This window comes from Gossypium hirsutum, chromosome D05 (assembly GCF_007990345.1).
Source record: "Gossypium hirsutum isolate 1008001.06 chromosome D05, Gossypium_hirsutum_v2.1, whole genome shotgun sequence".
Taxonomy (NCBI): domain Eukaryota; kingdom Viridiplantae; phylum Streptophyta; class Magnoliopsida; order Malvales; family Malvaceae; genus Gossypium; species Gossypium hirsutum.
Window position 1 is genome coordinate 61686864 of NC_053441.1, and position 10323 is coordinate 61697186.

The 10323-nt window shown below is 35.3% G+C and overlaps 1 protein-coding gene across 1 annotated transcript; it reads right to left on the reverse strand.

Moving 5' to 3' along the window:
* Positions 1–111: 111 nt before the first annotated feature.
* Positions 112–7477, reverse strand: LOC107903527 (double-strand break repair protein MRE11). The gene is made up of 23 exons (XM_016829601.2): positions 7277–7477; positions 7133–7179; positions 6925–7060; positions 6690–6847; positions 6311–6401; positions 5898–6017; positions 5748–5816; positions 5548–5639; positions 5273–5375; positions 5080–5187; positions 4921–4983; positions 4755–4826; positions 4523–4600; positions 3785–3847; positions 3632–3692; positions 3220–3302; positions 2758–2871; positions 2331–2408; positions 2098–2169; positions 1734–1984; positions 1302–1401; positions 669–869; positions 112–451 (listed from the first exon to the last, which is right to left on the reverse strand). The coding sequence occupies exons 2-23, from the start codon at positions 7147–7149 to the stop codon at positions 419–421; spliced, it is 2163 nt and encodes a 720-aa protein (XP_016685090.2). The 5' UTR covers positions 7150–7179; positions 7277–7477; the 3' UTR covers positions 112–418.
* Positions 7478–10323: the final 2846 nt, after the last annotated feature.

Below are 10323 nucleotides of genomic sequence, written 5' to 3' on the forward strand. Positions count from 1 at the left end.
TGACTGTCCAGATTCACTGCCCATTCTTTTCATTTTGTACGCTACTCACCTCTCATGCTTCCTTTCCCATCCTCATTTTCACTTTACCACTACCAATTTACGTGGTTGACATTCATAAAATGTAATTAATAAATTACAAGTGGACCCGCTATTCTAACAAAATCATACATTTCTCGAGAATCACAGTAAAATTTAACAAATCGGAACTAGAAACGTCTTTACCAGTTTTGGTTATATGCAAAACAGTACACAACTCTTACTAAGTTGACAGTAAATTTCTTGCATCGGAAACGCAATGTACAAATCAGATCAGTACATTCTCGACCAAGGTCTGCTGCTACATGGAGTTGCTCTTCCTCAGAATCATATATAGGTTGATGCTAAGATGCTGATGGGGGACAGTAAATCGTGACAACTCTTACCTTCTCAAAGCACCATAACTTTTTGTTACCTAAGAAACAAGAGAAAAGGTTCAAATTTCAATCACGCAATCCTGATGCATGAAGGGAAAAGAATACTGAATAGAAACTTGCCGAGATTAACAACACAGTGAAGCTAAGAGTAGAATCGGAACTCAATTTGTAATTTAGAAGCGACAACGGTAAAACATGTACTAAAACCTGAGTAAAAAAAGGGTGCACAGAAGAAACAAGGAGAAGATCACAAACCCGAGGTTGAGGTTTATTAAATCTCCGAGCAATCTCTTCAGCATCATCGTCGTCATCATCGTCAAGCTTGTTCATCAACCCACTATGAACTGAAGAGTTAGCAGATTTCTTTCCCCGCTTAGATGTAGTGCCTCTACCTCTTCCCCTTGGTGCAGCTCTTTTGCGTCCTCTACCTTTAGTAATTTCATCATTTTCGTTTTCCTTCAAAGGATAAGAAAGATAAGAAACATTTATCAGTCCATGTTTACATTATTTTATATGGGGGTATTATGTCAATATGGACAGCACAATTCAAATCCATGTTGCTCCGACTCTTCATTTTTGTATAACTACCCGTGTCCAACATCCATTACCGACAATTACTCAGACATGGGTATGGGAAGATGCCCCTCCAAATACATGGAAAAGCTTCAAAAAAATGAACATACTGTGTTGAACCCATACCAATGTCTAACACTCACATCCTAGTGCAGATAACATAGATTCAGATATAAAAACAAAGAAGTCGAGGGATAATCCATGTTTAAAAGGCGATCATTCTTTAATTTGCGATTACCATGTACAGTCAAAGAGGAGCAACAGGAAATGAAACATGGATGCTGGTAAGAAATTAATTGAGAACGGATTTCATACCGAATTGCTTTCAACCTCATTAATTTCATGTTCTTCACTTGAAGCAGAGTCAACGTTCTCCTCATCATCAGCAATACTTTGAACCTTAACCGAGGTAGATCTGCTTTAGGCAAATTACCCATGAAACTTAGCCAGTGATGCAAATATCCAAACTTGTAAAGAAATTAATAATGAAATCTCTAGTGCAATAAAGAAAGATATATGGCATACTACTAACAACAATTCATATTTCTAGTTGTGAGCTCATTAGTTTCATTTTCAAGTAGTAGCAAAATTAGAAGCACCATTAGTACAAAGCAAGAAACATTTAGCATTAAACTAGAGTTAACAGTCTCATAAGAAGGTATTGGGATTTATATTGCATTGTACTGATACTTTTTTTCTGTAGACCTAAGTCAAATTACTAGTCCACAGGTCAGATCGAAGTGTCACCTTTGAGAACGGCGAAACCCCAAAGTAGCATCAAGAGTTGTCTGCTTTAAGCCACTAGAGCCTCTGCCCCTACCTCTACCCCTTCCTCTAGTGGAACTTTTACCAAGTTCAGAAGCATCACGTGATGATCGAGAAGCTGACGAAGACCCTTTCCGGCCTCTATTTGCGGAGCTTAATATTTGCGCTGTGTCTTCATCATCACTAAAGGAGGCTGCACTTCCTATTCCTGTAACATTTTTGCTCCGGATGTTCTATAATATTGAAGAAAGAGAAGTTTAGATGCAGAGAATTTTATACAAGCAACCAGAAGCAACATACATGTTATCATGGTTGACTAGCCCAGAGCAAATATAAAATAAGATACCTCAAACGACTGCATACTGGATGTGAACTGAGAGGTATCTGTAGGGTGCGAAGACCTTTCCTTGACACGTTCCTGTAAAATTAACAGATGAATTGAAGTATAGCCTACCATTTCCATCTATCGGAGGCACAAGCAAAAAAGAACAATTGACCAAGGAACAATTTTCCAGTTGAGGGTATTGCATTTAGCAGTAAAAGTTTGTAGTAATGTTTATATCAACTTTAAGTTCTTGCCTCCAAGCACTCTCCAACTTTAAGAATTAAGTCTTCCTCTTCAAACTTTGAAACATCTGAATCCTTTCCAATTTTTTTCTGTCAAATCAAAAGAGTGAAAAAATCACTACCAATGAAGAAAAGAACTAACCACTGTCAAGCAAATACAAGCAGAAAATCATAAGCTTATGTTGCAATATACCACCCAAAAGGAATTTATTACTGGAAGATCCAGTGGACATAAAATCAAACAAGGACCAAAACAAGCCTTTTTCGAAATCAAGTAAGGCTGTACGGATCAAATAAAGCCATTGAGCTCTATTTAGAACCATGAGTTAAACCAGCAGAAGTTGTTTCCTTTTAATACTTTCTGCCATTTCTTCTTTGGTCTTCCCCGCCCCATTCAGACATTATGATTTGCATTATGTGAACAGCAGTAAATACTTACACGAGTTTCTTCAAGATTATAATGCAGACAGTTATAGAAAGCCATTTTGTCATCCTTATTAACAAAATTGTGCAGCGCAACATCCAAGTCATTGACTGGAAGAATCTCCATTTTCTGCAAGATAGACATGATAAGAAGGGTCAGGCTAAAGGTGAATAAACTTCAGAATAAATATTTGTTTCCTGTCAAGCAAGTCCCACTGAGCGCACTAGCTCAAAGAAAACTGGAATCTAATACAACTTTCATATGCAGAAGTGCTCAATTCATGCTTAATCATGTACAATTGAGCATGCATCGAAAATAGAATAATTAGTTTTCAATAAAAAAATAGTTTCCATAGGAACAATATTTCGAGATGATTATGCTCAGTACCCTCCTGGACTAAATGAAATAAGTATTAAATGATATATATAAAAATTAAGAAAGAGGCTAAGGAAACAGGGAATGCTAAGTTTGATTTACCAGATTGTTTTCAGCAACTAATGCTTCTATATTCTGTTGATTTAGTTCTTCTGGACGAAGCCTTTCAGAATCATCAATTTTGGCTACAACCATTAAAAAAAACCTTTTAAGTTGAACTCAAGCTATACCATGCTTCTATGAGCTAACATCAAGCAGATAAGATTAAGACATCAGGAGAGCTTTGACAATCCAGATGCTGTTTTGGAAGCATCTTATGGCAGATTTCTCTAACAAGTAATAATATCTGATAGTGTTCAAAAGTGAAATCAAGCTTCCAAGCCAACAGCAGTTTCAGTATATGTTTGTCACTTTCGCCCCTTGAGCCTTGTAGCAGAACATTTAACTGGCTACCTAATTTTCTTAAGAATTAGGGGTTTACAAGATTAATTTCAGCAGGCATAAGCTTGTTTACCTTCTTTCTGACTCCTTTTAGAAGACTTGGAGAATATAAGAATATCTTGAGGATTTGCAACCTGCAAATATTGAATTCTAATAATTTAGTGTGTAAATGAAAGAAAAATGAGAACTTATTCATCGTATGGTACAAGCAATAGCCTCAAGATACCTTCCCAACATACTTCTGCCCGAATCTTTGAGGATTTATTGTCATGAATCCAGAGTAATCCACCTAAATATCGCAGAGTAATATTGAAAAGGTTATCTCTGAATGCTAAGGTACATTCTTTTTGGAAATCAACGCCTTACAGAATCAAGACAAGCATAGAGTAAAGTAGAATAATAATAAAAAATTGCAAATAATACAGGATGGATGATCTAAGAAACAAAAAAGAAAAAAAGGGGATGTGTAAGCATTTTCCAAATGATGAAGTGCTAGCAACAAAGATACCATGACGAAAGTTTTCTGAATATAGTAAAAGATTTTAGACATATGACTCATTTGACAACATCGAAATTTTTAAGTGAGATCCTTTATATCTGTCACCATATAGCAACCCTCACATCCAACAATAAAACATCATAAAAAGGGGGGGGGGGGAGGAAAAGGAGAATGCAAGGGGAGATAAAGAGGATAGAGGTAGTTGAAAAGAAAAATGCATAAAAGAAATCATGGCTAAAAATAAATCAAAATAGAAAAAAGGGTTGTTGGGCTTAGTTGAGTTAGAGATCTTTAACAGTCTTTCTTCAATTTCCTTCTTGAGTGTGATACACACTAGAGTGCAAGGGAAAGGGACAGATTGTTCTACCTCTCAAAGGTGAAACATGTCAGTGGGAAAGAAAAAAACTCAGGTGTACACATAAGCTATCATAGTAGCATTGTTCACAAAACAGAGTCTGAAATTACCTTAACTCGGACTAATGGGAGCTTCTGCTCTGATCCATTGACAGCTTTCCTATTAGATTTCTCAATCAGACCGCTCACCTAAATCAAAAGTTAAGTTATTACTAAGAAGTTGGCAAAGGATTTTGTCCCTACCATAAATAACTAAAAGACTTAATTTGTTAAACTTCTCTATTGGATAATATAGGAACTCAGAAAGTCCAAAACTGTTATCTCATGCAAGAAAGAGACTTGCCACTTTGTCCAAATGTTCAAGAATTGAGTTTTGATCATTGGGATCAATGTCAGGTTCGTCCTTCAGCACAACCTAAATCATGAACATGAGTAAGATAAAAGAACTATTCTCAACTTCTTGCCTTTTGAAATACTTTTAAAAATAATTAAAAACGGAACTGCTTTACCTCGGTATATTCAAAGGGCCTCACTGATGTCAAAGGTATTTTGTTTGGACGATATTGATTTCCCTACAAAAAAAGCAGCAAATTATGGAGAGAAAATATAATGAAGAAACAGATGCTGATTGATTACATGAAAAATCCAATCTTTCATAGACATGCAACCTTAATTTCTAAAAGGAGCACATGTTTTGGCTTTGATTCTCCATCAATCAGTGACGTTGCAACGGACGAACCTGGTTGAGTAATGTGAAATCCCATCCCTGGTACTTCCTATGAAATTAAAATCAACCTTCAATTTTTTTTGCATCCTCAAAGGTATAAAGGCTAAGACAAAAATATTTTACACCTCCAGCACCTGAGGGTCAATAAGACATTCATGTTCATGTCCCCACACTACGAAATCAAGGAAGCGTGGTAAGAAGCGCTCATTTATCGCATTTTTAGCATTCATCTTCACTCTGCAAGCCACATTATAAAAAGATTTAATATGTCCGAATGTGAATTTACATCATAACATCCTTTTCCACTTCTAATTTTGGTCATGCATGAAATAACTCAATCAAAACACAGAACATACGTAAACATGATACACGCAGACATGGACTAGCAACAACCACACACACACAGAACCTGTTCTGATGAAGCACCAGAATGTTGAACCAATCAGACACTTCACATCCTTCTTGAGGTTCAGGTCGCATCCATTGCACGGCATGGGGGGTCTGAGAAACCAAATACAATAAACCAAATAAACAGGAATTTTAACTGAATATTCAGGAACTCAGAAACTAATGAGCTGTAAAAATGATCAACTTTAACTTGTAGAGTACCTGAAACATTCTGTTGAGCCGCTCATCTCTAATATTCCCAAGACCATAAAGAGCTACAGCAGTTGAGCCCTGCAATTCAAAAAGAAACATAAGTTTTCCAATGAAAGACAATTACCTTTCTAGCTCATATTAACAAAATGACAAGCAGACCTTCCTGATAAGAATAGGGTAGAGTGTAATCTGACCAACGCCTGAACCACCAAGAACCATTTTCCCGAAGTAGTTGACAAGGTTACATGCAGAAAGAATATCAACTGCAGAAAGGTTGTCCTGTCACCAATAAACACTTAGGAACAGAACACACAAACAATTTTAAGAACAGCAGACTTATTCACTCTATGAAAACAAGATTACCTAACAAATCAAAAAGGGAGTAAACAGTTGGAAAGTTCTATCTATGATTATCGTATCCCATATGTAGATAGACATGGGATTAGAGAAACATGAAAATTTATGAGACATAGGATGGAACACCAAAATTAGAGAAAAGGTTGAACAAGCAAGATTTATCTATAGAATGAAAGATACAGTGGGGGAAAGGCATGTTTCAATGAATTCCTTACCACTCCAGCAGGGTCATCATGGTTTCCATGAATGCTAAACACGGGCAAGCCAACATTGAAGTGAGGATCTTCATAATTCACATGCCCAAATCTGTAAAGAGAGCAATGCATTTTACAAATGAACGTGATAAAATCTGTGAACCAGCTATCAAGCAACCAATGGAAAGAGCATATTTGCATATCGGGTGCATATAAGTAAATGAACTTACTTTAATTAACTAAACAAATTTACCAAAAAAAGAAAAACATTTGAGCATAGAATCATTGATTAAATATTATCACATCACTAGCTAGACAAAAATATGAGCCTTATGACTTATGGCAAAGTACAAGACAAAGATAAGATACAATACGACACTGAAAAAGAGAGAACCATTACGCATTCTGAAAATTCACAGTCTGGTCACTAACAACTTGAAACTGCACAGGTTGATCATTAAGGCAATGCCGACGAAGAATCTCAATGGCCTTAACCAAAGTTGACCTCGAAGGCTTATTTTCATGGAAAAGATCTCCTCCAAGAAGTAAAAAGTCCACCTAATACCAAATCACAGTCAGTGCATACCAACACTAAAAGAAATTAAGGAAGAAATTCCATGTTTTAGCAAATATACCTGTCTTTCCTCCGCAATTGAACATATTTCATCAAATGATTGAAATGAATCATGTCGTCGTATTTCATCTTTCTCCATATAACCTAAATGACAATCCGTCGCTACTAGTATTCGAAGTGTGTTGCTACTATCCTCACTGCAAATTTTTTTTCCTTCAATACATAATATTCAGCCCCAAAAAAAAAACAAAAAAAAGGAGAAATTGTACCTTCTTGAGTCGGCCATAGTAATAGATTAAGCTCTAAAATTCAAAACCTGAAACAAAAAAACAAACAAAGAAAGAACTTAGTTTTCAACAGCAAGTAAATCAAATAAAAAGGAGAAAATATATTAAAAAAGAGGGGGGGAGTACGAGATTAGCTGCCAAAATAAGTGATATGAACTGTAAAAATTTTCCAGTTTTTGTATGAAGTTGAGAAAGTGAAGGAAAAAAAACCGGCGCGTAATTTCAAAGAAGAAGGGGGAGAAGAAAATGAGACAGAATTTGGGGGAGACAATAACCCGGTCCACGTAACCCGGTTCCAAGAAGAAAAGGGGTCTAATATGGTGGAGCTGATGGTCAGAAGATTCTGTTCGAGTTTTATATTTGAAATTAGTATTTTGGAGAAAATTGAGATGTAATTTATATAATTAGAAAATTAAAATTAAAATTTACATTTTTTATTTTTTATTTTTAATTTAAAATTTTTACTTCAATTGTTGACACCATTTTTTTTATGAAAAACGGGGTCGACTTGGGTTTTGAAAAATGAAACGAAAACGGGAGTCGCCACCAATCCTTTTTTTATGAGGTGTGATTGGATCACCTCGAAAAGGGGTTGTTTTTAATAAACGGTTTGATTTTATTAAAACAACAAGTTTGGTCCACGAAATTCAGAAAAACGGGTTCGACAGTCGATTACGCACGAGGAAGGATTAGCACCCTCGATACGCCCAAAATTGGTACCTAGTTGATTACTTAATGTCTTAGTGTCGAAGAGTGAAAACTTTGAAGAATTTAAAAATACGGTCCTTGTATTAAAAAGTTGAAAATTTTCAGGAAAAGGGCATGTTTCACGTTATTCGAGAAAGAGAATCATATCAGTAAGTTAGGACACAATGTCTCGAATTCCCGGTACGCGAATGAAAATACTTGTTCAAAAGACATTTAACTATCTTGGATAAAAAAGGGATCACACCAGTAAGTTAGGACACGATCCTTTTTTAATTCCCGATATCGTTTAAAACTTGAGTTTGAAAAGATTCGTGTAATAAAGTTTGAAAGAATATTCAATTGTTTAAATCAAATGAAGAAATCGCAACACAATACGTTAGGGCACAATTTCTCAAAATATTAAACATTGAATATTGCATTTATTTCGAAAGATCCTCGTCTCGAGAAAACGTGTCACATCCAATGCGTTAGGATACAACATATTGGATTCTCGATAACAAGCTTTTTATCATTTTTAAAAGAGTAATCTCGATTATTTAAATTCAACGAAAAAAGTCGGAACCCAATACGTTAGGGCTCGATTCTCTCGAAAATCTAAAATACCGAGTATTACTTATATTATTAAAATTTCTTTTTCGGAGTCTAAATAAAAATGGGTGTAATGAAATAACGAGGATAATGATGTAAGTAAAATAATAATACGAGCAATAGCATCAAAGATAAGATAAATAAAAAAGGGGCAAATCAAAATAAATATAAGCAAATAAAGTTAAAGCATTCTTTTAAAATAATAACAAAAATGAAATAAATAAATAATAAATACAATTAAATATAAAAATATATATACGGACATAAACTAAAATATGTGTATACATAAATTAACAAAATATATAAAGTATATCTTAATATATAAAAGAAAAAAAATAAATATGTATGTATGTATATAAATTAAAATATATGAAGTAATATGTATGTATTTATGAATTTAAAAAGTATAAAAAGGGGATATTTTAAACTATAAAGATTATATATAAATATGTATATATTTATGAAAATGAAAATATGTATATAGATATATAGATATGTATAGAAGTTGTAAAATATATAAAAATATATAAGTATATATATGTTACAAAAATAATGTATGTATATCATAAAAATATATGTACGTATATACATGTACCGAAATTTTAATAAAATAAATATAAATAAGTATGTAATAATGATAATAATAATAATAATAAGACTAAAAAAAGGGACTAAATTGAAATAGAGATGAAAATACTGGGCGAATTTAAAAAAATGAGAAGGATTAAGTTGCAACGCGCGCCGAAAGGAAGGGACCAAAACAGTAAATAAACCAAGAACTCAAAACGCGGCACTTTAGCGGACTAAATTGAAACAAACAGAAAACTTTGGCTAAATTGAAATAAAAGAAAATAATGAAAAGGGGGTAAATTGTAACGCGCTTCAAAGTCAGAGGGACTGCGCGTGTAATTATTCCATTTGAAGAAAACACGCGGATCTTCCCCTTCGGGTCGGGTCGATGCGCGGGTCCGTGGGAAAAAACGACGTCGTTTTAGGCTATTAAGCCCAGCCTTAAACGACGTCGTTTAGAGGGGCCTTATAAAATTCATTTTTTCTTTAAAAATTTCATTTTTCTTCCTTTCTAAAAAGAAAAACCAGAAAACACTCTCAAATATTCTCCCCTTTCGGCCATGGCCGGACTTAGGTCGCCGGTGAGCCTTCGCCAGAGTGCCACCATGTATGGCGGCCGGAGACTCAAAATCGGACCTTTTTGGTTCCTTTTTGAAGCCGACTGCCTCTAAGCCACGGATCTAAGGCCGAACCTCGTGAAAGATACACGAAAGACACAAAAACAGAAGCGAAACCACTCGGTCCTCCTTCCTCCGGCGCGGCGCAAGTACGGTTTTCTTTCCCTTTTTTTACTTTGTTAATTTAATAATTATTATTTGGAATGAAATAAAGATGACAAAAAGAGCAGAAAATAAAAGAAAAAAATCAAAACCTTTGGAAATCTTTCCTTTCTTTTATTGCCGAATGTTCATGGAACAAAGAAGGAGCGGAACCCCTTTTCTGGTATTTTCCTGGCCTTTTTATAGCCTCTTAATACACATTTTATTTTACTTTTACTACTGCTTTGCTATTTTTTCTCTTGCTTTGCGTGTTTGGTTTCCGTTTTGCAGGTGTTGCAGGCGGCAGTTGTAGTGGCAGGGCAAGTGGACGTGCGGCGGGGTGGTTGGCTAGCAGGCCCTAGGGTCAGCAGATGCGGCGCCTAGGGTTTCAGATTGAAACCCTAGGCAGATTTTTTAAAAATTGGGCCTGGGTTTGTATTGGGCCTCAGGTTTAGGCTAAGTTATTGGGCTGAGGGGTTGATGGTTGTTGGGTAAGTTAGTTGGGCTAATGTTTTTGGGTTTTGGGTCAAAATGGGCCTGTACAGTTGC

Bases quoted from the DNA above. Each gene is read 5' to 3' on its own strand.
- LOC107903527 (XM_016829601.2), bottom strand. The intron at 6,402-6,689 runs GTAATGGTTCTC...CTCTCTTTACAG, and splicing joins ACTGTGAATTTTCAGAATGC to ATTTGGGCATGTGAATTATG. The intron at 870-1,301 runs GTATGAAATCCG...TATCCTTTGAAG, and splicing joins ATGAGGTTGAAAGCAATTCG to GAAAACGAAAATGATGAAAT.